General features: G+C 38.0%; 1 protein-coding gene across 14 annotated transcripts in view; it reads left to right on the forward strand.

The window, feature by feature from the left end:
- Positions 1-27,541, forward strand: part of NAV3 (neuron navigator 3) — a 492,511-nt gene that overhangs the window by 387,762 nt on the left and 77,208 nt on the right. For 11 of the 14 annotated variants that reach the window (XM_015857110.2, XM_032443702.1, XM_015857027.2 and 8 more), the window contains 4 exons: positions 6,623-6,731; positions 7,119-7,502; positions 9,827-9,946; positions 15,857-15,877. In XM_015857110.2, the coding sequence (XP_015712596.1) occupies positions 6,623-6,731; positions 7,119-7,502; positions 9,827-9,946; positions 15,857-15,877 (634 nt within the window). The remainder of the gene's footprint in view (positions 1-6,622; positions 6,732-7,118; positions 7,503-9,826; positions 9,947-15,856; positions 15,878-27,541) is intronic. The other 3 variants (XM_015857063.2, XM_032443681.1, XM_015857082.2) reach the window with 1 other exon arrangement.

Consider the following 27,541-nt stretch of genomic DNA (forward strand, 5'->3'; position numbering starts at 1 on the left):
ATCCTCTTGCTGGGTAGTTGCTGTTGTATTCTATTTATTAGCTTCCTTACAATCTTAAATTACATTTTCTAATTTATAAGAGAAATTGCAAGGCTTAATGTCCATTTGCAAATCTGCTTTTAGCTTCCTGCACAAGGAGTAGCAGTGATATGGAAGAAACAGTTCATTATCCTTACCTTTCAGGGAGAAAACTAGCATTTGCACTGAGCTAGGTCTGTGACTGTGGCATCCCATTCAGGTGGAGCTTTGTCTTGAAACCTGTGGCACTGTAAACTGGGCAGAGGCTTCTGCGTCTCCGGTTTAATTCACCAGGATGTTTGCTGCCATGGCAGCCAGCAGCATTCGCTGCAGTAGCAGAGAAGAGTCATATATCTGGGAATGCAGGTTGAATACTAAAATGCAAGGAGGCTTGTGCAGAGCTTTGCTTCAGTGGTTAATTTTGGCTCTTTATTGAGCTCTGACGTGGAGGCTGTACTTGCAGTTCTGTGTCAGCCCATCTGAAGTGAAGAGCCATGCGCCGGAATCAGTCATGATCTGGTGAGAGAGGGAAAAACGCCTGAGATAGCACTTGTGCCTACTTTGGATTTCAGAGTGCAGCAGCCGTAGACAGAGATGCAGGCCCACCGCTCTGATGAGACCGGTGATTGGATGGAGAGGGGAAAACACAGTTGGCTTTTGGGATTACTTCTGTGCTGGAGCAGAGTGTTTGATCAACTCTCTTCTGCTTGAGAGAAATCCAAGTGAAAATGACTGTAAGTACTGCAGATTAATGTGACAGGAGAGAAGTGGCTTAGCAGAGACAGCAGCGTAATTTTAAAGAAAATGACTGTGCCTGTCTAGTCATTTACAGTGTGTACAGTGCATGTTTGAGCTGTGCTTTTCATTACACGTGAAAGGATGTGCTCCCTGGGATGTGCAGCGTGTGATGCTGCAATGGTCACCTCCAGACCATGCTGAAGAACTGAACTGCTGCCCATCTTGGAAATATGAAATCTGACTGAGGCAAAGCACAGCTGGGAAGATGCAGCGATCTGCTGAATTGTCAGTGTTTAAAGGCAAGGAGGTTAGGAGAGGGTGTGTTCGTCTTCAGAAGCAGAAGTCTCTAACCAACCTCACGCTCATCAGCGAAGGGGAGAAAAGGCGACACTCATATAGGGAGAACTGGTTTGGAAACGCCTCCAAGTCCAGCCAGAGTTACCATCAGCAGGAGGCAGAATCTGGGAGCAAAGGCTTGCTTTCCAAGGCACTCTCACGCTCAGTGCACTCCCTCTGTCAGCCTGGCCTCACCGCACCCCAAGCATTTCAAGCACTGTCACCTGCTGGAAGCAGGACCTCCAAGAGATCTGGAGACAGGCATACAAATGAAGGCTTTCGGATTGATAATCGGGAGAGGGGAAAATCAGATGATGAAAACGTATCGTGCACGGCTCATTTCCCTAGCAGGAACTGGACAGAGGAGGAGGAGGAAGGCTGCTTGCGTGAAGGAACTGCACATCTGGATGAAGATGTCATAATAACGATGCTGGGGGACTTAGAACAGGTCCTTTATACTGATATTCTGGGTAAGTTAATGTTGTCTTGAAATCAGAGAGAGCAGGAGACCCATGAATTAGCACATTTCTGCACGGAGCAGATTTTTGATCTTGACAGTGATTTCATGAGACAGAACTGGGTTTGTTTGCAATAGGACGCAAAAACAGGGTCTGGTCATTTTTTCCTTGTTTGCTTACTCTTATCTCTAAAGACTGTGAAATAAAGACAATTGTGTAAATCATTTTTGATGGGTGCATGGGTAGCAACAGTGTGTGAATAATTGAGCGTAGTTTTCTTAAACTGTTGGAAAAAATTAAGGCGAAACACTTAGGTACTATTAATTCGCTCTAAAATTAATCTCATGGCATTCACTCCTATTAATTTTAAACCAAACTATGAATTCAAGATCCCAATTTATAGTAAATATGTCTTGGCCTATGTACAAACTATCCATTACTGTTCCTCCCTTCCCTCTGTTGATAATTAGATCCATATATGAGGAATTGTTAGTGCCAGGGTTTCACACTTTAGCTATATCAGTGCATGCCAGAGAGCATTTGAAGTCCACTGCCATAGGTTCTTCAAAAGGCTTCTGTATTACTGGCTTTACTTTTCATCCCCCAGTGCTCAAAGTGTTCATTTCTAGAGCTTTGTTCTTTAGCCAGAATGGTTGAAACGTCTTCTTGCTTATCCAAGGTCACTCAGCATGTGTCTGGCCTGGAGGCTCTTTTCTCGTGGGTGTGCCAGCCTTGATTGTGTTTAAATTCAGGATAAAGTGTTTGCTGTACAAGTAATGTAGAAAGCTATCATCTTCAAATGTCAATGAAACAAGTGCTCTCTTTTTATTCTTAAACTGTTTGACTGTAGTTGTATTCTAGAAGATGTTTCTTCTAAAGATTAGAAGCTTGTTAGCAAAGGCAGCTGAACTCTTCACCTTCTGCTTCACTTCAGCTTTCCTTGAGCAAATCTCTGTTCTTTGTGAGCCTCAGTTTCCCCACCTGCAGAGTGGTAATGGTACTCTCATTTGTGAATGAAGTTAATGTCTAAGAGCAAAAAATTCTCTGATGAGCTGCTTATTATTTGAATCCTTTAGTGAGAAATCACAGAATTAATGCAATTATTATTCTCTCATTATCTGCTTTGGACTGTAATTACATGTATACAAGTACCAAAATGATCATGAACGTTATTTTTAAATGTGCAATGTGGGTAAGCTTCAGAACAGTAAATGTAAAAGTTTTACCTATGTGATCATTGATTTCTGTAAGGTGCTTATTTTGATCTCATGTATGTGTATCTCACTCAATGGAAAAACAAACAGTGTTTCTTAGAAACTTACTGAGAGAAGCTGTTATGTTTCACTGCTAACAGGCAAGAATTGGGGGGGGGGGGCACATTTTTTGGAATGTTTATGCTTAATACAAGTGATGAAGCTACAAGTGATTGAAGGAGATTTCATTTCATGAGGTCAATAAAATATCTACATCTGACATCCTTGTAAGAGGAACAGTATTTTGAATGAAAGTTTCACAGTGCCCTGGTTTTAGTCTTTCTTATCCCAGCCTCTTTGTGCATGAAGCAGAATGACTTTTCTTCTGTGCAAAGCGGAGTCACTTGAGATTACAGACCATTTCTGATATGTGAGGGCATGCAAATATGAGTAGACTGCATGATGGCAGTGCCTATTCTTCTAACAGGGTGTCAGGAAGAATTTGGGATCCCTTTGAACCTTACTGTTGTGTCCCAGTCCTTCTGCAATGAGCACATAATGTCTGTTCTGGCAGACAAGGTGTATCTAGCTTTCAGAATAATATATCCATCAGCCCTATGGACTTCTGTGTGGAAGACTTTATGTACATTAGGAGCAACAGAGAAGTCCTGAAAATACAGATAATGTCAGGTTCAAGTCAGATCTGAGAATCTCACACTCACTACAGAAAATTTCTCAAGCACTGTGTTCAGTTGTTTACACTTTCTGACTTATTAATAAGCATAAACCTGTCAATCTAACCTTAAGATAAAGAAAAAAATACTATTTGTAAAGCACTTAGTAGCTGTAGTAATGGGGATTTCTTACACAGCACTATATAGTATTTTAAGATCATAACATTCCAGTTCTATCTCTTTTAGAAAAAGTAGTGGAATGCTTTTGATATTACCCCTGTGTGACTGAGACATCAAAAGAGATTACACCTCAAAATTTCCACCTTTCCAGGAGATAAGAGTGCTACTTGTTATGATGTTATCTGTCTGAAGATGAAATATTCTCTGTGAAAATATATTTTGGCAGTTTGCCATATAAAGATGCTTTTCTTTCTTTCTTTTGCTATTGCAATTACACCTGAAGGCTTTGTTAAGCTAGTTATTGTGCAATATGTATATTAAAAAAGACAGTTATTGTCATTGTTGCTGCAGGAATTTGCAGAGTTAGCATACAGTGAAGGACAACTGGCAAGGATAAACAGGGAAGGAAAAGGCAAAGATACTGTATATGCAGATTATATTCAGTTCCTCAAATAAATACAGAAGTAAATGACTGTTTTGCCTTAATTCTGCCTGCTCGCACCCTGAGATTCTTTTTCTGTGTTAACAGAATACTGGCTCATACCAGCAAGCTTATGATTCACTTCTGGTTTGAGACAAGGCAGGGAACAGGCCTGGGCTTTCCTCCATATAAGTATTGTGGCAGGAAGATTCACTTTCACTCTTGAAAGTGAATTTGAGTGTATTTGCCAGAGGGACAAAGAGCGATGACAGTGTGCACAGGAGGCATCTGCCTGAAGGCTGTCCTGGACAGTCTGCCTGAGCTCAATCTTGGCTCTCAACAGCAGGCTCAGTCTAACTGGATATAATGGTCTCCAGCACAGCTTTGGCATGAACTCTTCTGCCTCACAGGAGTTTCCAGTATGGCATAGAAACCTCTGCAAATAGTACATGGGATCCATGCATATACTGATCAGCAAGGTACTTGACTGAATAGATGCCTGTCCTAAAAGAGAAACAGTGGTGGTAATTTCAATGAGTGTGAGCATTTGCCTTCTTCAGTGCACACAGATGTCTAAGGAGCAAAATCTTGTGGATGGGCATGCCATCAAGATAAGATAGAGAGTTTGGCAGCAGTTCTTGTCTCCACCCCACTGTCAGTTCCATGCCACCAAGCCAGAGGTTTATGGACTGTTTGACCATGAAATCACTGTGGAATTGATTCCCAGCAATAAAACAATCAGGACAGCAACATTTCCTGAAATAATACTGGCTGCAGCAAAGAGGGCAGAAGAAATAGCCAGCAAGTGAGGTAGATGGGAAGTCCTCAAACTGGCACTGCTTCAAAAGCTAGCTTGGCATTGTACCAGAGCTGCAGAGGACATTGAATAGTACTGTACATCCTTGGACTATCAGGGAAGAAAGAAAGGGTATATAAAATGTGTATGCAATAGCATGTTTCCATTTACTGCCAAAAGTAAGCAGTGAGCAGATGACAGAAACATGGAGAGCACAGGAGCAATGCAGTTTGTCATCTTGCTGAAAGGCTTTATCCTTTAGTGAAAAATTAAAATAAAGAAGTTAACCATGGTTAAAATAATACCTCTTCTTTCAGCAGGCTCTCCCTTGTATTTGAAATAAACTCTATCTATATTCAACTATTGCCTGTTGTAGACCCATGTGAAACAAATGTTTGTGGTTTTGATACAACTTAAACTTCGTATGTTTTACCCACATATTCAAACAGATGTTGCATTTAGATTGTCTTATCAGGTGTTTTTTTTTCGTTAGAACCGTGTTGAATATTTCCCAACTTTCTTGTCCCCAGACATCCTCTACTTCTGTCACTTAAATGATACACCATGCTTTTCCTCAGAGACGTCATCTTTGTTGAATTTATACTTGTATAAATCCACATACAAACATGGGATGAATAAGGACGGAACAGAATGATAAATGCAGCAACTTAGATACCAATCTTCATGTGTATTTTACATTTTACAAACATGGAATATTATAATGTTGCATAGTATTTTGTCTGTTTAAATTTCTGATCTTGAAATTTGTACAATGTTGAATTTAAATTCACAAGTCTATCTCATGATGGATGTGCTCAAAGATGAAATAGTTTCTCAATGCCATGAAAATTCTAGAAATAAAATAGAAGATTTTTCTGGATGGGAATGTTGGAATCTGGAGTTAAATATTAGAGAAGTGTCCAGTGACTGCATGATAGTGTAATTGATGATGATGATGATACTGAGGAGTATTGACAAAGTGAGGTATGGCTTCAAATTTGTCATAGATAGAGTCAAAAAGAAAGGACCCACAAGACCAACTGTACTTCTGTCACCAGTGCTACCACAAGCCACTAAACCTTATCTTGTAGCTCCTCATCCAAACGCCTCTTGAACACTGCCAGGGACTGCGACTCCAACACCTCCCTGGGCAGCCATTCCAGTGCCTGACCACTCTGAGAGAAAAAATTGTAATCTCCCCGGTGCAACTTGTGACCAGCTCCTCGGGTCCCATTTGTTGCATCCCTGCTGAAGGCTGCTTAATTCCATAATTATATAAATGATTCACCTCTTTAGAATGTTTTGACTTTTAACCCAAGTAAAATAAATTAAGAATAATCTACTACTTCAGGAACCAAACAGTTAAAGAAAGATGCTTTGAGTACTTTGAAAGAGCCTGGATATTAATTGCATACAGAAGAGATGCTGTAACAGTAGTTTTGGATCTTTCCAAACACAGATTTACTGTGGCTTTCTTTCTTGCCACATCATGTAAAATGCCCAGGAGGAAAAAGGCAGTATGTAATGTCTCAAGTGGTCCATGGTTGCATTTTGCTTTGATTGTAGAAAATAGAAATCCAAACACTCTTAATCTAGAGTTTCATTAATGGATTAGGGCCCTATCAGGGATGCTTCACTAGAACTCTCTTCAATGTATGTGTCTTTTATTACTGAAAGAAAGAGGTTTTATTTTTTTAACAAGTTAAAGAGACAGATGTGTTTACAATCATATGTACATATTCTCAATTGTTTACCATGACATGTTTGTATGCACTGAAATTTATATGACTTTTGTTGATTTCTTGCAGGGGAAGACCCTGAAACAAGAAGAATGAGAACTGTAAAGAACATAGCAGACCTGAGGCAGAATTTGGAAGAAACTATGTCCAGCCTTAGAGGGACCCAGATAAGCCACAGGTATGCTCCTTTTGTGTAGGCTACTTAAATATCAGCTTATAGAAATGTGTTATTACTTGCTATGTGATTTAGAGACTTAACAAGGGAAAATTAACTATGACATCATTCATACTGTTTTCTAGACTCCCTCAAAGCCACTTATAAGTGACTTCAGTATACTTTTTTGTCAGTGCCTTATGCAATCATTCACAAAGATGCTTCTTGTTTCATATACATATCTATTTAATAGTCTATAAAGTTTATTCTAAATTATTTACAAGCAAAGATTTTTATCACACATGTGTGCCTGCAGACAGACAGACATGCACACACAGAGATTTTTTTAATAATCCAACCATATTTCTTACCTTTGCTTTTCTTCCTGATTTCTGCATTTTGTTTTGATAGCACACTGGAGACAACTTTTGACAGCACTGTGACAACAGAAGTGAATGGGAGAAGCATCCCAAGCTTGACAAGCCGGTCCACCCCAGTGACGTGGAGGCTTGGGCAGGCCAGCCCTCGGCTACAGGCAGGAGATGCCCCGTCCCTGGGCGCTGGGTATCCTCGCAGCAGTGCAAGTCGATTCATCCACACAGACCCTTCTCGATTCATGTACACCACCCCACTTCGCCGAGCAGCTGTTTCTCGCCTTGGAAATATCTCACAGATCGATGTGAGTGAGAAGGGAAGCAGTGATTTGGATATGTCCTCTGAAGTTGATGCTGGTGGCTACATGAGTGATGGGGACATCCTTGGAAAAAGTCTCAGAACAGATGACATCAATAGTGGGTAAGCAGCATTTTCTCCTATTTGAACTAACATCAGATTGGCAATTTCATTACCATTTTCCTGAAAAATTCTGGCACATAAGTGGAATGTGCATGATGGGTGCTACATAAATATCTAGAAATAATGATAATAAAAATAAGCCCCTAAGTTGCCAGCAATGTTCCCACCTGCCTTCAAATCCAGATCTTTCTCTTTCACATCAGTATGAATCTTACAGTGAACACTGATAAGAGCAGAGGTTTATTGCTGTGGAATTTCTTAGTTGTCTGGTAAACCATCAAGTTTCACTACTTGCCTTAAGATGGGTTTTCTGGCAGCATTTCTGCCTTTAATGGATGCGTAGATTTTTATTTTTTTTTTTAAAGAATAATAATAATAAAAAAATAAAAGGAGTGGAGTCCTTTGCAGTGACTGATGAGTTGTATTAATTAGCTCATCACTTCAGGGAATGAATATAGTCATCTTGTGTGACTTTTCTTTGCATCAGTAATAAGAATGACTCAATAGACAGTAAGTTACAGTGTACTCAGTTAACATTTTTAGGTGTAGTAGATGTTAAAAACAAGTTAATAAGTTCAGAAAATTCAGAATTCATTGAGGCATATAAAGTCTTATCTTCTTCATTCCTCTTCCATTTTCAGTTTAATTACTTTAAACGCTTGGGGATAGGAATGCAGCAATAATTAGAAATTAGTGTGAGGGAGGCCTGTTAAGAGACTTGTAATATCTCTCCATTCAGGCCTTAGTTATAGAATATAAAGTCCATATAGACTGATTTTCACTCAAACCAGAGCAAAATTTAATATGCAGTTTAAGAACATTGGAGTGTATTGCTGAATACACCCCTTGCTAAATAATCTCTCAGAAAGTCTCAATTTTGTCTTTAATAAAAGGAAGATCTAGTAGCATAGGAAAAAAAAATTATCTTCTGCAGATTTCAGATATCAGACCTCCAGAAATCCCTTTCTGAACTGTGGATCCCTTGATGTTTAGTTAAAAATAAACAAATTGATCCTTTGTGTTTTAATGTACATGAGATCCAGATTGCCATCCAGGACACGATGCTGTCTCAGGCTGTTGGTGTCTCACAGGGCTTACCTACCATAGCTCTGAACTCTAAGTCTGGACCAGTTCACATCATGGGGGTGGTGATGGGTGTTCCTGAACTGCTGTGTCAGTCCCTCAGTCTCACGGATTGAGAGAGCTGTTGATTTACATTAAATCAGCTCCAGAAGGAAACATGGAGTGAGGGCCAACACTACATCTGGAACACCAGTGGTGTGTGTGAGCTTTGGCTTGTTCTTCAGAGTCTGTGTAGAGTTATTAAAGTTAAGTGTTTGTGTACTTGGACACACACTTTGGCTGAAAGATGGATTTGAATGGCATCATTTCATGGCTCTAGGAAAACTTTTGTTAATGGTTTGAATTGGGAGTGAACTTCTGTATTTTAGATATTCTCCCAGCATTGTGGATCATGCTTATTTCAGTAAGCCTGTACATTTGCTTTTTAGTAGGTCCTCTGTGGAATGCCAATATTTTTCAGTTATCAGAAACAGGAGGGAGATATAAAAATCAAGTTGTTTAAGACAGTTTAATGTAAGATCCTTCAAGAAAATAATGGAGAGATCTTGAGAGAAGCTCATGGTAATGCTCAGTTACAAGCACCATTTTAAACATCTCACATTGATAACTAAACTGCAGGTAGGCATTTCAGAAATTACTGCTGCCACTTGAAATTCAGAATTCGTTAATGGTTCTCTAGTGAGTAAGCAGCACTATTCCCTCTGTTCAATTCATTAGTCATTCACTATAATGTGGAGTGGTAGAAATAAAGCAAAGGAAACACAGATAGAAACAGATGTTTAAATAACACTGTAAGGGCTTCAGTGGTATCTCTCTTCATATGAGTGTGTGCATCACTGCAGGGTCTGTGGATTTAGGTTCTTAATTTCTGTTGCAATTTAGATGAATGATTTTGTTTGCTCATTTGCTTTCCATTAGATTTATACCTCTTGCATCTAGTGCTATTCTTTGACAAGACTGCAGTACTTAAAAGGTACTTCAAATTTATGAAAATACTTTGAGCTTCAGTCTAAATATATTGTGGCAAAACGGGTTACTCTTACCAAATGATCCTAGAAAATGAGCACATATCTAATCTCCCTTCACTGAATCCGTAAACTGAGAATATTTAGTCTAAGTCTACATCTAATAGCACAGTCTTTACCTTAAGTATTTGAATTCCACACTCCATTAACTTCAGAGTGAAACATAGTTGGCAGATGGCTTAATTTCCCACTGATTGACCACGCATTTATTTTCAGGTACATGACAGATGGAGGACTCAACCTATATACGAGAAGTCTGAACCGAATACCAGACCTAGCTACCTCTAGAGATGTCATTCAGAGAGGGGTTCATGACGTGACTGTGGATGCAGACAGGTAACGGTGCTTTGCACAGTAAAACCCTATCTGAGCTTTACAGATATTTTTCATCCTTCATACCTGCTAATGTACCACTATTCTGTTCATAAGGAATAGCAAAAGAAAGCAAGCTTCAAAGACTAGATGTGTGATCACTGGATATGCTAAATGGTGCAGTGGATGGGGAAAACGCAAATTTCTCACAAGGGATGGGGAATCGGAGCAAGAATTTATTGTTGAAGGTGTGAGTGAAAATATTGAGCAGCACACACCTCAGACCCATAAACTTGAATTTCTGAAAAAAAGACATGATTTTTATGGGTTGCCTTGTCAGTAAATGTGCATGGGGAGAATACACAGAGTCACTAGGCAGCAGGGAGCTTGCCTGTGCCTGACAAGTGCTATAAAACATACTCCTGGAGTTGGCTGGGACCAGAACCCTGCTCTTCTTCCATTATATTGCCCCTGAGCAGTGGGAGGCAATAAGTGTGGTTGTGTGCTACTGTTCATGCAGCATGAAAAGAGACATTATCATACCCCCATACATGTATATATAGGTGTGAGCATAAAAACATACTCCCACTACTACTTCTGAAGATCAGGCAAGAGTTTTCTTTTTCTCTTTCTTGATCTTAAAGCATTTTCACATTTGGTGGCTTGTGTCTGGGAAATACATATCCATAACCTAACTATTGCAGAACTTCATCATCACAGAGCTGTCAGCTCTGAGGTTTTGGTCAGACAAGCACAGAGATAAGAAGCAGCTGTGAAATTTGGCAGTCTTCAGTTTTAGGGGTTTGATCTGTCCCATCCTTTCAAAATCAATGTGTTTAATCAAGGGTTGAAAGATTTGTAGAGCAGCAAGTTAGTTGAAGCTTCAGGACAATAACCTACATGTGATATTATTTTCACTTCTCCCAGTTTTTCAGTGAAAATACATCTATGACACAAGTCAGGAATAGTCAGCATTAGTAAAACAATACATGCAGTGAAGTAGGGTAGATAGCATAATTTTCTTCTCGAGATTCCAGTTACTTAAAATAAAGGATTGCTTTAACTGACTTAACATTTATTGACCTTGAAGAAAAAGTCAATTTTAGATGGTTTGTGTTGGTTATTTAGAACACAAGCAATGATACGATGCAAAGACCAGAAAAGTGTTGGTAGGCGTTTAAGAAAAATAAGTTGGATAGAACCCAGGCAGTAACAGAAGGAGAAAATGAAATGTGGGCAGGAGAGACTTTGTGGAGCTCTGTATGTGAGAACATGAACCTTAAACATGAAGTGGGAGAGATGGTGGACAACTTGGGAGATGGGAATCTAACAACAAAAGACAGAGAACACTGATAATGCCCACATTTTTATGTTTCTGTATATCTAGTTTGTCTGGGATGGGAAGTTATTAGAGATCTCTTTTTGAGTTATTCACAACCAGATTTCAAACCACAGATTTTCCTTGGAAAAAGGATGTCCAAATTTAGGGATTTCAAAATTTTCTTCTCATTCTTCATAACGTAGGTGCCACTCTAACCCTTTGTGTTTGTTTTGCTTTGATGTGTCCTGTAGTAATGTGTTAATTTGTTCTGTATAGTGTGCAGTTACGTATGTTCTGGATGTGAAAATATGGAGAGGCTATCAGTTCTCAATTAATGAGATTGTCCAGTATTTGCCAGTACATAAATCTGTTTTAATGTGTTTATACAGACTTTGTCAGAGTGGCTAAAAAATATCACACCCTAAACTACTCTGTTGTTTCTGAGTCTTTTAAATTTGAGTCTTTTTCATGTTAGATTTTGAAGCAGAGAGTTCAGAATTTTAAGGAGATCGTTTTGGGTCTTGAGCAAAAAGCTGACCAGTGTTAGGCAAGACACAAGGTTTTTAAATATTGGAATTCATGAATGCTTATGGAAGAGTTACTTGATCTCAACTATATATATTTTACATATATTTACATATATTCTGTCTTCAATGTGTATTCTCACTGCTCTTGACATTAGTAAACTGCATGAACAATCCTCAAAGTCATTTTTTTTGAGGCTATAGTTGTGAAGTTTGATTTACTTTGTGCAGACAGTTTACCTTTATACAAGCAATGAATGCTTGTGCTTGTCCAGATGGGATGCTATAATACCTGCCATTTGCTATCATGTAATTAAAAACTTAATCATGGTGCATGGGCATGAGGAATTTAAATTAAAGATTATTTTGCCATTTTCTGACCTTTCAGTGCTTGATTTTTTTGCACGTTAATCATGCTTGACACTTATTTTTTTGTATATAAGTGTTCACTATTCCTTGAAGCAGCAAGAAGGTGTTTAGGAAGTGGGAAAAGCTCAAGTATTTTTATGAGTTCTGATGACAGCAAAACATATGCTTGCCAAAAATGAATCACAGCAAAATTGTTCTAGGTCACAAAAAACCTGTTTGTTGTGATCTTCACCAAAGCATGTCACATATATATGAAATCAGGTAAAAAAAACAGTATAGAGATTGCTGAGACTGTTTGAAAGGAGATGTTTTGAACCTTCACAACAGTGTGGATATCTGAGATTCATTATCACCTCATGTAGCTTTTTACGTATAATTTTTATACTTTGGAAAGGGAGGGAGGGAGGTGAGGGGAAGGTTTTCAGAGGTAGGTTTTTCAGGGTTTCAAGGTATTTTTTGCCACTACTTTGATGAACTTCCTTGGAAGCGCATTATTCTATTTTGTATTCGCCATGTAGATATATGAACAATATTAGCATTTTCTCTATAGTATCATTACTGTAGACCATTTTAATAGTTGGCAGGATTTGCCCTGGCCTTTCTGTTGTAAAAGATTCTGCTGGCATCTCTGTGCAGGGAGAATATAGGCTGCAAATATCTGATTTACATTAGCTGGCATCCAGAGAGAGAAACTGTCTGTCCATCACTACAGCCAGCAAATTTTGCTGACAGCAGCTCTATGTTCGTCATGAAAATTCATCTTAGATTTTCTCTGATGACCCAAACTGCAGCTCCTGCTTACGTTTTACAACTTCTTTGTTTTTGTGGGCTGGCAGTGCAGTATTCTTCAGGTAGGTGAGCTGATAATATCCCTAAGAATAATGCCATTTCTGGAAAATGTATACTTTGTGTTTGATTCTCATCTCGTGGACAAATGAGGAACAATTCATTAAAATTAAGGGCATAATCTTGTGTAAACAGACAATCAGGTCTCCAATCTGATTGCACTCTTAAGTTGGTTTATGATGGCACTTGCATTTCTGCTTCTTTGGTGAATGCCAAAAAGCAACGTGTTCAAGGTTCTCCTTTTGGAAACAAAGCATGAATAATCTCATCCAAACAATAATATTAAATTGCCCTTTGAACAACTTCATAAAAACTTAAATGCATGAATGCAACATAAGCTAAGGCTCAAGTGTTGCTTGCATGCTGCTCAGGAAAGCAGATCTCTGTAGAAATGAATGCAGAGTGGTTGGTTGTTCTGGAGAAAGAATTGAAGTGGTTCAGTAAAAGGATGAAGGGAACTGGCACATGTCAATAGTTGGATCTTCATTTTTTATTTTTTTTTTAAATTGAGATTTTTTGTCTGTGGGTTCCTTTTACTCGTGAGTTACCTTCCTTCAGATCCCATAAAAAATTAGAGGGCAAGACAGATTGTTTGCAATGAGAGTAACTTGGGATGTGGCTGGGAGAATTCTCAGTGGTATGATACTCCTTTTCATTTATTCTTCTGTCTTCCTGCTCTACTCTCTATCATTTGCCCTCTAGGACTCTTAGAGGGAGTATTTAAGCAACATTCTTGGAGTTCAAAACCTTTTTCAAAGTATGATGAGCCAAAAGAGATTAAACATAACCACACAAAATGAATTACATTCTTGGAAAGAATAAGGTTCATAGAAAAGTAAATAGCAGTAGTTCCAAACCACCCTGTATTGTCAATAGAAGCTGTTAAGGAGGCCTAATGGATCCCTTCCTAGGAGGGTATATAGCTCTACTGAGTTCAGTCACATTGTCCTTCCATACTCTACACCCGCTGAATTTAGCACGCTATCAAAAGTCACAGTTTTCTTCACTTTCACAGTGGTAAGTGTAAATTATGCTGCTATTTTGTCTTGACATCTCTTGATTGCACTTCTTCACCTTTTCCTTGGAAAAAAAAAATCTGTAAAGGTAGATAGTGTTGCTTAGTGTGCTTTTATCATGACCTGCTTTGTGACTCAGCTGTTGCATTGAATCTGAGCACCCTTTTGCATGGCTTCAGAGTTCTTGTGCACGGGGAGCCCTTAAAATGTTTCCACCATCTGTCACACATGTAGAAGATTTGGCAGTTAGCTCAGATGCATTCAGGCTGGTCTGCTTGTTCTCAGCCAAACCATAATCACCATAATACATAATTAATTATAATTATAATAAAATAATTCCAGATTTTGCTTGAGGTTTACTAACTGACTTCCTGCATGAAAGGCTATAAGTTTTCTTATCGTGTTTATCAGAATAGATGAACCTTGAGGTGGAATATTGTACATTTGGAAAAGGATCTTCGAGGTACTGAACTGGGAGCCCTCTGTTTCACGGTAGTATCAGAAGAGGCCAAGAGAGACCATGAAATAACTTAAAACCCTGATGGAATATGATGCCCAGTCTTATACTGGAAAATTCTGACAGTACAGTGGAATTGATGGTGGTATTTTAGAGCTTGACTCCTTGGGAAGTTGTTCAGTGCACAAGCATACTTTGCATTGCCTTCCTGTCCAGTTATTGTTGTGAAATGTCATATATGTGAGCACTGTTCTGGTATTGTGCTGCCTGCAGTGTGCTCCTGCAGATTGGTGTTGATGTGATCATTCCTCTGCTGTTTTGCAACTGGTACCTGCTCACTTTATTGCTTCCAGAATTTACTATAAATAGTTAAAAGGAAAAGTGTATCCCACTACATTTGTGTTCTTCGCTGTCTGCTCTCATCCAGCCTGCCCTTTCATCTCCCAACGTTTCAGTTCTACCCAGCTCTAAGGATCAGTGCCAATGACAATAGCACAAATATTATCCTGTAGAAATGAAATAATATACTGAAATAAACTAAATAAAATTGATATATATACCTCTAGGATGGATCTTCTTTTGCTGTAAATCAGCTGCGCTGTGGGAGGCTTCCTCTACATTTGCTGCACCTGACTTCACTGCTTAATATGCCTGGAAAAGCTGTGGAGGGGCTTAGACTGAAAAAATTGCTCATAGGCCTTAAAGTTAGCTTCATTCATCCAGTTGCATGACCTGCTATATCTTTTCTGGCTGTGGTTTTACAGTATTAGTAGGTCCTTAGGACACTGAAATAATTATAAACATCAATTTTTCACTGTTTTTGCAATTATTACTCAAATATCTCAAGAAAGAATAATTAAAGTATGCCTCTTGTGGAGCAATTTAAATTTAAAGCTCTGTTTTTAATGTTGTTGCTCTCTTCTATCCTTTTAATCTTGTGTAATTTCTTTTCACAGCTGTTACTGTTAACATTTCCCACCATTTACTTTTATTATTCTCGAATGATCCTGCATTTCCATAATCTCTGGTGTAGATCTTTCCCCATTTTGGCATCTGTTAGACTCTCAAGAATGTTACTAGTCAGAACTATCTATTTCAATGCATAATTCTTTTTTTTTCTACATTTCTGCAAAATAAGGATACTAAATTTAACTACCTACAGCATAAATACATGTGCATCCATGCATGAAGAATAGAATAATTATATCAAAAAGGAGTGCTTCTGGCTTTTTGGCTCATTATAACTTTAAGTATTCGGATCCTTTGAGAATAAATTCCTTATTTTATAATGCACAATGAAAAGTAAAATTCTCAGTAATATGATTTTGTACAGCATTATTAATTTAGAAAGAATTGCATTTGAATTGAGTATGACTTTATTTCTGATCATGCTTCCAAAAGTAAGGATTTGGACAATATAAGGTAAGCAGAACAACTGGACTTTGGTCTCGCTTTGTGAGGTTGTCCCTTTCCTTAGTTGCTTTAAGTGTCTGTGGAAGTTGCCTACAGAACTAAGAACCAGAACATGGAAACACTTAACAGCTGTGTAAGCTGTTAGATCATATATTTTATTAGTATCGGTGACATAAATTGCATTGTTAGCACGTGTCATTAGTATGTTAAACTGTCACGATCCTGCATCATCATGTCTGCAGAAATGTTTATTTACACCCAGCTTACATAAGGAAATGACATTTGGAAATGCAAGAACAGTGCATGGCAGATGCTTACTTTAAAACAAGAATGAGCTGCAAGTGTTTACATGGGATGGACGACAAATGAAGTTTTCTGTTCTTTGTTTTTTCTCAAGTGGCAGAAAGAGGGACAAAATCAAATAAGTTTTTAGACTTACAGGGAATGGAAGTGAATTGCATTCTCATGTGGTGTTAAATGAACTGAGTATATAGTTTTCTGTAGGGCCATTAAACTGAAGGGTGTCTGTTTATAGCTGGTGACTTTAAAGTTCTCACAAATCTGTTCCTTCAGAGTGTGTGGTGTGGAGCTGTGCATTAATGTCATGCAGTCTTTATTTCTTCTCATCTCCAAGTTTTGTTCAGATACTTAAAAGTTATTTGAAACAAAGCTGGACTTTAAATATTTCAGCAGATTGCTATTGCTTTCCCTGTGGAAAAAATACAGATGGTTTATTTTGATTGTAATTTACTTCTCAGGAGAGTACCAGTGTATTTAATAGTAGCTACCTAAAATGCACTTTCCAGTTTCAGTAGCAGCATCATTTTGGTTCACTGCTGTACTTCACCACTGTCAGCAAAGACTAACATACTAGCTCCCTTGTGTTAGAACAAAACATGGGTAGCTGGATATAAGTCATTACCTAAAATACTCCAGGCTAAAACATAAAATCAAAGAATTCGAATCTCTGGTGTGATGCATATTTGAGCCTTGAAGTCAAGAAATGTACAATGTTCTTTCAGATGTCTTGATTTGGTTATTTGGTTGATGGCTGGAGGAAATAATATTGTAATTTTGTTCTCCTTCTGTAAAAACAAAAAACAAACAAAAATCTTACTGAAATGTGCAGTGAAATAATTCCAATTGAGATTACAGTTCAGACATTAAAAACATGGCATGTTTCAGATATAATTCATGAAACTGTATATAAAAATTGTGATTTTGAGAATTTAATATTGGAGAGGCAGCAATTTGTGATCACTTAGCTGTCTTTTGTTCTAATTTGCATTGGAGAGGCCTAGTTCCTCAAGGAGTAAGCTATTCTTGTTTACTACTTAACTCATTTATTAAACTGTTTTTGTGATTGCTTCTTAGCAGATTGAAGTACTTCTTCGTGTGCATATATATGCCCGTTTGGCAAACATAGTTGAAGAATTATGAGAATAACCAATTAGCACTTTCATAGAAAGCAATTCTTTTGAATTGCCATAAAAATCCTTTGCTTTAGATTTATTAGTGGTAAGTTCACTTTAAAGATCCCTTGGATTTGGCATCTTCAGCAGACACGCAGAATGATGAGGAAGAGAAAAAATGGAGAGCATTTTTGCACCCACAGGAGGTAATGAAAATAGGATGTAATGGTCCATTCTGACAGGTTCTAGCCGTTGTTTTGTGCACTGGCTGCTCCTCCTAGTTGAGAGGTGGATGAAACAGGCAGGTAAAAGGAAAGATAAGGGTAATGTAAGCTTAACATCCCAAGGACGAGGGTGCATATTTACTTCACTTGTGGGGATGCTTGAAGTGTGGCAGGGGAAACCTCAAGGTTTAGACCCTTTCCATTGCAGTGTGCTACTCTTAGTTTAAAGCAGTGATGCTATGTGTCTTGTGGTGATGTTCAGTCTGTTTTGTTTTGGGAACTACATTGCAAGGTAACTTCTTCATTAATAGCTGAATAAAAAAAGACAGGAATCTAGTTGAAATCTGGTTATGGGCTGTTTATGATCACACAAAATGAAGAGAAGGATGTATGAAAAGCCAGACAGGTTAAAAAAATGTGAGAGTCTTAATTTCTGGAGGAGGAAATGGGCTTTCATTCCTCTGAGCTACTAAAGAGATTGTTCAGAAGGAGAAATAATGGAGGGTAAGATGGTTGGGAAGGCTGCAGCACTGGCTGAAAAGCTTGCTGTGTGATGCCTGCTGTTGAGCTCAACACATGCTAACCTTTATAATTGTAAATAAACAAACAGACAGACCAAAAAAAACCCGCTTTATTTTATTTTATTTTATTTTATTTTATTTTATTTTATTTTATTTTATTTTATTTTATTTTATTTTATTTTATTCTGTGTGTGTGTTAACATTTTTCTTGTAAACCTTAAGTATCACCTCTGAGTCTTCTTTTGGTGGGGAGATTAAGAGGCGATCCTCCCCATCCTGCCTGTTCTTTGAGTGCTGTTGTGACAGCCTCGGCTGCTTACAGACAAATGGTTGGTGCAGCAATGTGCTTAGAGTTTGTTTTCTTTTGTAGTTAAAGCATTAATCTCATCTATAGCTTACTGTTAAAATATTAAGTCTTCAAAGATTTCTTTTGTCAATGAAAGATTACCATAACAGTCTGAGCATGATCAGATGTGTAAACTTATGAGTAGAACACACAGTATGTTTTACAAATCAAGTTTTGCACAAAAGGATGCAATATAGCTAAAGTAGACTGAATGATGTAAACTATATTACTTTAAAGAAATCTAAATTGCTTTTTCTCACTTAATCTTATCTAAACAAATATTTCCTTAATCCATTACTTATGCGCATCAACTTTTATCTCCAGTGTTTTAAACAACTTCTTATATTTATTCTGGATGTATGTTTCTCTAGATCCATTTCACACTGTAGAACAGAATGTAAAATGGCTGCTAAAGATATTAACTGCTGTGTAAATTCAGGAAAGCAAAAAATTGCAGAGACAGAAAATATCAGTTTATGTATTATACATCTTCTAGTTGCTCATTAACAGATTAACGTCGATAGCCATTGCTTGAAATCTGAAAATTTAATTTGAAATACATACACATTTTTAGGAGCAAGATCATGAACTTTAGGAACAAGCCATGAGAAATTAAGGTGAGCTGTGCTTATCTTGATTTTTGAATTCAAATCTTGATGATTCTATTAGATATTTATTGACATATTCAGACACCAACGTCGACTGAATTTAACAAATGATCTGTGTTTGGAAAGGTAAAGCTTTATGAGAAGTTAGTGATTGATAACAGGATATAATCATCATATCTTGTGAACCACGGTCTACAAGTTCTCATCTCTTTTTATTGCCTACACTCAAAACATAGCTAGACAGCTAGCTTTCAGCTTATGTTAAGATGGAGCATACTTTTACGTTTTAAAAAAATAATATTTATTTTTTGCTTGTTTTGGCTTGGTTTTGATTTTATTGGGTTTTCTCCTAAAATAAAAGAAATTCTAATGGTGCACTGTAGTGACGTGACATACCTATATGTACTTAAATCAGCCACAGCATGACATGATCTACTGTCATCCAGGGGTCACCCCTTAGTAGAAGGAATTGCCTTTCAAGGGACTTTAGAATAGCTCCATTTTAGGAAAACCAGTTTCTTCTGTACAAAAAAGCTATTGAAAGAAAATTCAGTGTTTCTTTAGAGACAAAATGTTTTCCTCCTCAAGTGAAAATCATTCCCCGTCATGAAAAGAATTGCCTTAGTATGCCATTAATGACCCAAATCTTCTGATGCTTAAAAAAAAAATACCTGAAATGGCTCTGTTCTATGTATTTCCCCTTTGTTCAGGACAGAAAGAAGTTTATGATCTCCTATCTTGTACATCTTTCTTTCTCTTTCTTTAATCATTGAAATTAATGATAAAATAATACTCTCAAAAAATGACTGAGTATAAAGTGGATAAACTCAATGGAAAACCGTTTAGGAAAAATAATCTTTTTGTGTGTTCATAATGATGTTGACAGGGATAATTTAAAGCCTTCCAGATAAATTGTGAAAGCTAATTTTCCAACCTGATTTTCATTAGAGCTATATTCTATAATATTATCTATCATGTTTTCTTTTGGAAGAACTTGATTGGACTGGCAGTGTAGGAAATTTTAATACGAATAGGCTTTGTATATGAGTGTCATTCCAGTGTGCCTCTGAATTGCTAAGTAGTGGTAAGTGAGCCTCAAGAACTTGAACAGAATTTCTGCCGATTTCCGATGTGGGCAGTAAAAGCAGACTCCATTGCAGAAAATTTACATGAGAGAGTTTATTAGTTTTGGATTGCTGCTCTGGGGATATCATGTCAGGTTCTTGGATCTGCTGCAGCTGTTTGGTACAACTCAGCACAGAGGAGATAAATACTGAAGGTAACTGACCAGCAATGCTTCACGCAGTATTGGTTCTTTGTCCCCAGTGAGCATATCTAATACTTACTCAGGGAATCATTGCTATTTCCTTGACAGAAGCTCTGTTTCTCACACTGGCCGTGGTGTTCATACAAAGAGGAACAGAACAGTGAGGAGTTTTGCATGTGATATTCATATTCTGGAAGCTTAACAAACATGGCAGATATCTTCTCTACCATGCCCAGCGCTGAAAACATTAGGCTGTTCTCTGTCTTCTAGGAAAACAGCAATAAAACTCAAACAGTGCATTTCTTTCACTAAGAACTGAACTATCAAAGGAACAAGGGCATTGATCTTCTCTTTCAGGAAGGTATCAGTGCATTTCTAGGTTTGTAGTTGTGGCCTTGCTATAGGTTATTATGATGCCAAATTGCTGTTGACACTTTTCAAGTTTATAGAATCATAGAATCATAGAATTACCCAGGCTGGAAAAGACCTTGAAGATCATCAAGTCCAACCGCAGCCTAACCAGCTTTTTGTAAAAATACTCCTCAAACTAAAGGGATCTCAGATTTTGTTTTTGCCAATGATCCTTTCAAGAAGTCACTGTTCCTCATAAGGCTGAATTTGAAGTGTGTCTCCTGCTTTTCCAGCCTCCTGTCCTGTTCTCTACAATATTTCCAAAAATCTTTTTGTAAGAGTGTGCCATAAATTAAAGATTATGCCTTACACATAACCAGTCTTCCTGAACGATAGTGATTAGATTCAAGAGCTAGATGCTTATTGTAGATTTAGTAAATTACTTTCTCTTTTCAATTGACCCTGGAGAATTTCCTCAGGATAAATCTGTAGATTAATGTACATGTCATAGAAAACCTTTGCTCTTTAAGGAAACTCAGCTATGAATCTTGCTGTGTTTCTTTGTACTTTTCTGTTCCTGTAAGAAGAATAAACATCACTATGTTGAACCAGTATGATTTTAGAAGACACGTGTATTTTTGCTGGAACATTCTCATGAGAATACTGTGGATTTGTGATGTATGTAATCAGACTAACATTTATTATTTGTGTTTTAGTACTTGGCCCCACTAAAAAAGATGGAACAACTCCTACATTGGGCCCCCCCATGCTGTCTGCTTTCTTGTGGGTCTCTAGTGCATACTATACACACAAGACCATACTCACCATTAAAACCTTCCCCCAGAAGATTGTTAACACACTCTGAATTTTCTTTACAGTTAGCCAGAGAGTGCTCAGAATGATTTAGTGCTTTCCCTACAGTTCTTCCAAAGAGGCATATGTGAAAAGGGCAGGCAGAAAGTTGGTCTGGCTGAACCCGGAGCAGGAAGATCCTAGAGACATAGCAGGGATGTGACTTTATCGTGAAGAATGGGCTAATCTTGTTGCTAATTATGTACCTAAAGAGAATTATCATGTGTCTCTTTAACATCTGAAGTTCTCCTGAGGCTGTGTGCGCACAAGACATCAAAGGGATACTGAGAAGAACGCTATTCTCAAGAGCATATGTGCCACGACAAGTACAGTATGCATTAATGTAAAGCTGACTTTGGCTCTGGTTAGTACACCAGGAAAACAGGACTGTGCATCATCCTCATCCAACTCAGCTGGAATGCTCTGAAAAGACCTTATGGGTTGTTGGCTGAAAAGTATGCAGGTATTTCTGTTGACTCTATTTTCAGCATGGATGCAGTAAGTTCTTGCAGTGGATTATGCTGAGCCCTTTCTTGCAGAGAAAGTTGGCCAGGTGCAGAGGGAGACCTAGCAGTCTCTGCAATACTGCCAGCAACTCAATAGAGGTGGTGTGGCTCCCTTAGCTTCACACTTCAGCTCTTGCCAGCTGCTGCACTTAGCCAAATGGTCGCTCAAGAGCTCTTCAGATGCTCTCGATTATAAAAGATGTCTCACTAATTTCCATTTGTCTTTAGGCTGCAGAAATCCTGGTATGGCCTGGAGGTGTTCTGGGTGCAATTGGTTTGAACTAGGGAATGTAACCTGCAGTATCTGTGTGTAACATTTTAGTCAGATAGATGAGATAGAAAACTATATTAAATGCTAGATAAAGCAGTGCTGCATTATGTCAGAAAAACATATTTATCAGTATAGTACTTCAGAGTAATATTCTATTGTAGCAAAAAAACAAAACAACAAAAAAAAAACAAACCTGATTCCTTCTCTGCGCAGTTTCTAAGCTTTCTAATCCATATTTATCTGTCATGTTACCATGAAGTCTATGTGCCAGTGCCATCAGGACTTTGTACAAGCCCTAAGGATCAGCTGGCTTCATATTACAATCCCAGTAAATCTCATGGAACTAACAGCAGAGGTGGTAAACAATATATGACTGTAAATATTCGATACAAATATATGACTGACCGTGTGGTAGATATGTTGCAAATTAGAGTAGTTGTACAAGCAGTGTGCTTTACATGCTATTTCACTTTGTATACTCTGGTTCCTATAATTTTCGATACGTTAAATAATCACAATACTTCTTTGGATTCTGAGTACATTTTTGTTTTTGTATAAACTGTCTTATTTTTGTCAGAGACTTAATGTTGTATTGGCTGAGAACACAGGCAATCATTCGTGCATTTTGGGAAATCTGGTAGTATATTCCTGTTTTTCCATGAAGATGTTCTGTCTGCTATTTTTCTCTAAATTAAAAAATAATAAGTTATAACTATTAAAAAAATATGGTCACTGAAAAAACATGGGCTTTTTAAAGCCAAAAGTTTGCCAGAGTTTTAATTTACGTGATTAAACAAGGGTTTTTAAGAAGAGAGGCACTATATCCCTTTATTTCTAGGCTAATTTAAAACCATACCCCCTTCGTTAATGGGTTCTTCTTCCTACTGCTGTTTTTGTCCTCTGATATTTTTATAAAAGCCTTCTGTATTCCCATTTGGATAGCATGACTTCATGATGCTTCTGCTCTGGCCTTATCTCCTGCCTGCAAGACTTGGCTGAAGCTGACTTATTAATTGGTTTCCTCCCCTTTTTCATTTTACAAGAAAGGACATTTTTAACCTTCGAACTCTGAAATCACACCAGTCATTTATTTCTCCTTGCATCCGTCTTCTGAAGCAGTATTGAATCCCTTTATACCTCCTGGGGTGTCTTTTAGGTTTGACCCGCTTTCCTGTACCCTGGTAGTTATCTGCAGTGTTTTTCTTTCTCGGCTTCTTCCAGCTCCTTTTATTTGGATGTTTAATCTTATATTTGGCATCTGCTACTGTTATTTTTTCTTATTATAAAATAAGAGAATGCTAATCAGTAGTCTTATCTTTCTGAAGGATACTTCAAAATACACTCTGGTTCTTTTTGTTGATAAGCATTTGACTGAATGCATAACCCAGTAAATAGAGATGTAAATGTAAGACTTTACCTTACATTTCCCACAGTGATTGAATCATTTAAAATGTGTTGTCCCTGCATTTTTGATGGTGGGATTATAGCTCAGTGATGGTACCAGTCCAAAATCTGTGTTCGGAGAATCATAGAATGACCTGGGTTGAAAAGGACCACAATGATCATCCAGTTTCAACCCTCCTGCTATGTGCAGGGCTTCCAACCACCAGACCAGGCTGCCCAGAGCCACATCCAGCCTGGCCTTGAATGTCTCCAGGGATGGGGCATCCACAGCCTCCTTGGACAACCTGTTCCAATGTGTCACCACCCTCTGAGTGAAAAACTTCCTCCTAATACCTATGCTAAATCTGCCCCGTCTCAGTTTAAAACCATTCCCTCTTGTCTTACTGCTATCTACTCTTGTAAACAGTCATTGCCCCTCCTATCTATACACTCCCTTCAGGTACTGTGAGGCCACATTTTGGTCTCCCGGAGCCTTTTCTTCTCCAAGCTAAACAAGCCCAGTTCCCTCAACCTTCATAAGATAGGTGCTCCAGTCTTCTGATGATCTTAGTGGCCCTCTTCAGGAAATATTATAAGTATTGTTGATGTTCAGTTACATTTATGAAGGTGATTGCCCTTCTGTTTTTGGTTCAATTTTGTGGTGTTAAATGCTAGCCCAGTGTTGCACTTTGAACAGCCGTGTCTTTCTTCAGCTTCTCTTTCTGTCTCTTGTGCTGGTTTTGGCACACTCATGTTCATTCTGGTGTGAAACTGCATTCCATGCTAGGTGCTGACTGGGAGCTGGAAGACAGGATCATTAGGCAAAAATGAGAACAAGTAGCAAAAGGCTGTTGTCAGTATTCAATTTGGAAAGGAGCCTTTGACATCCTGATAAATACTGCCAATGTGAAACATTCCAAGAAATTGCTTCAGCATCTCAGAGTGGGTGGTAACAAATGCGACAGACAGGAAGGCTGGAATGAGACAGGAACATCTCCTAAACTGGCAAAGACTATTAATTGCAACAGGCAATTTGTGTTGCTGTCTGCAGTCCTATTTGTATTTCAGCTCTGTCCTGCTAGTCTACTCTCCAGCTCAAGCGTTGCCATCATCTATTAATGTAGGAAGAGAGAGTTTCTTAGTAACAAGGAGGTGGTTTTTTTTGTTGTTATTTGTATTTTTCCCCATATGCTGAAGCCATTCAGGGTTTACTCCAGCTTCATGTTAGTGATCTGCCTCTGAGTCTTGGGCGTCTAATTGGAGTAATTTGTAGGTTAGAGACATGTGCTGTTACATTTTCCTGAAGCATTCTAGCTGATGAAGGATTTTTTTAATTTGCTTTTGTGTTTTGTTTTTCCATTTGGTTTGGTTTTGTTCTTTTCTTGCCTAGCTTAAGCCAAGCAGTAGCCCTGATTTTTGGTCTGCTTCAGCTTTAAATCAAGATGACATTTATGGGAGATCAGAGAGAGATTCAGGATGCTGGGGAGAGATCCAGGGTGACTCGTTGCTGTACTGGCATTGATTTATTAAAGCAGCTGCCGTATCTCCCTAACTGAGATTCTGGCGCACTCACTGCCATAAGCCCAGCTCACCAGAGGTCTTGGAACCTTCTCAGCAGAACTTTCCTGTGTCATGGACTTTGACATTCAAGATCAAAGCTGAAGAATGACTTCATTTTCTAATATCAAATATTGATATGTTATAACTAAACTGTGCTTCATTGCAGCAAGCCACTGTTGTGAATATCTATTGACCCTGTAAATGCTGAGTCATTATTACTTTTTCTTAGAGAAAGTAATGTATGTTTTTTATTTTCTTTTAGAAAAGAATGAACACTTTTGAGTTCTGGACATACTATTTTTATTTTATGAAGATGCTTTGGGCTTTAATAATTAGTAGTCATTCTAAGAGAACGATCAAACAACAAGGCAAGAAAATTACTATGACATGGGTTGTCTTTGCTTCTAGGAAAAAACTATCTTTCCTCTGTTTATCTAGTGCAAAGTCACAAACCTACAGCTGTCATTTAGCCCACAATTATAGGAAACACAATGCAGAACTGATGGAAGTGATATTAAATAGGTATAGTCTATTTCACGCTACCTGAATTTAATTGCTTTACCTAAAATCAAAACAAAATGACAGCAAAAAAAGAAACAAACATGAAAGAAAATATAACCTCTAATTGAATAGACCAGCTGGGCAAAAAACTGAAGTTCCTAGCTTAATGCTATGTCTCTTGCTGTTTTAAATTATCTTGATATAGCACATTTTCAGGGGGTGGTTTTTTTTCTTTCCAAGGAGTACAATAGAAATGGCTGTGTATTGTAGAAGGCAAATTTTGCATGGAAAGAATCTTGCCATATATATTTTATTAAATCACCTCCACCCTGAAGCCATGCAATATTTGAATGAATTTAACTATTATTTTTCTGTCCTGCAAGGTTAGGGATGCTATATATCCCCTGTAATGCCATTGGTACTGTTGAGAGGTGCCAAAGGAGGCAAAAAAAAAAATCCTAGAAGCTCAGTGATGTATACATGCATTCATTCTGCATACTGGTGTCCCTCCAAGCAGTGGGAGCATGTACACACATGCATGCTATGTGTCAGTGTCTCTGCCTGTTGTTGGCAGTGGAAGGAGTGATGCTCCACAAGCTGTGCTGCCTCTTTGTGCTGTCACTGTTCATGCAGACTCTGGGCTCAAAGCTGGTTGACTTTGAAAATCTCCTAGCAAGCTGGTGGGATTTAAAAGCTAAGAGGATGTGACCTTAAATGGTTTTCACTGACACAGCACGCTAAGGTTTCAGCTCTTGGAAGATAAAGCATAAGAAGCGTCCTAGGAAGCTAACAGATAAAGAATGATGTTATGAGCCAAGGGGATATAAAAAAATAAAAAAATTATATATATATATATATATATAAATGAAAAAAATTTCATCATGATTCCAAATAGATAGGTTAAAATTACCAAAGCATTTTGTGAAGATACATAAGGTTTGAGAAAGTGTTTTGGTTCCCACTGTCTGATGAACTAGGTAATTAAAAATTTACCCTGACAGTGCAGTTCAAAACTACTAATTATTTATCAGTTTTTGCTTGGCAGCATGGTGCTGTGTGTCAGACCTAATTGACATTATATTTTACTGTGCATATCAGAGTTTGAAATGAAAAAAATCTGCACGTGTTGTCTTTCCCTTTGTTACAGTGACAAAAGAAGGAATTATTCTTTAATTATACTCTGTCATTCAGTACTTAGTAGTTTTTGTCTCCACAACTTTAACAGATACTCCAAGCAGCTAGGGAAATAGAGGAGGAAAGATTTATTATTATTTTATTTTTTATTTATTTTTTTAATTGTTTTTTTAATCATCAGGCAAGTCTGCTGGCTTCTAGACTTTTAGTCCCTTGATGCTGTTTTCCAAGTGCTCCAAAAGCATCTGCACATTTCTTGTGCTTTATTTCTGCAGTGGGGAAGTGTTTTCTTCCTGTTAACTGTAATAAGTCTGCCCTTTACATCTGCTGCTTGTGTTATTGATTAGGCAAGCAGCTTCTGGCTGCTCTGCTGCTTTGCTCAGCTCTGAAACTGCTCACGACATGCTATTCAATGCTCACCCTGACTGATTTCCCATCCTGCCCTGTCCTAAGAGCTGTGGAAATTGTAAATTTTCTGGGGCAAAGAAACTTACTGGTGTATTGCTACACTGCAAATATAGTTATGGTAACTGTTAGTAACAGTATTCAAAGCAGCCTTCACAAAACTAACTTTGCATTCATTTTTTGAATTGATTCAAATCCATTGCCAAATGCTATTTCACCATGACTCAGTCGTGCACTTCTTTCAGAGTACTCTTATTTTTTTCCAGCAGAATTCCTCCTTGAAATATGTTGCTTAAAATAGAGGGGATGCAACAACACATGAAAAGTTAATC

The sequence above is a fragment of the Coturnix japonica genome, chromosome 1 (genome assembly GCF_001577835.2).
Source record: "Coturnix japonica isolate 7356 chromosome 1, Coturnix japonica 2.1, whole genome shotgun sequence".
Taxonomy (NCBI): domain Eukaryota; kingdom Metazoa; phylum Chordata; class Aves; order Galliformes; family Phasianidae; genus Coturnix; species Coturnix japonica.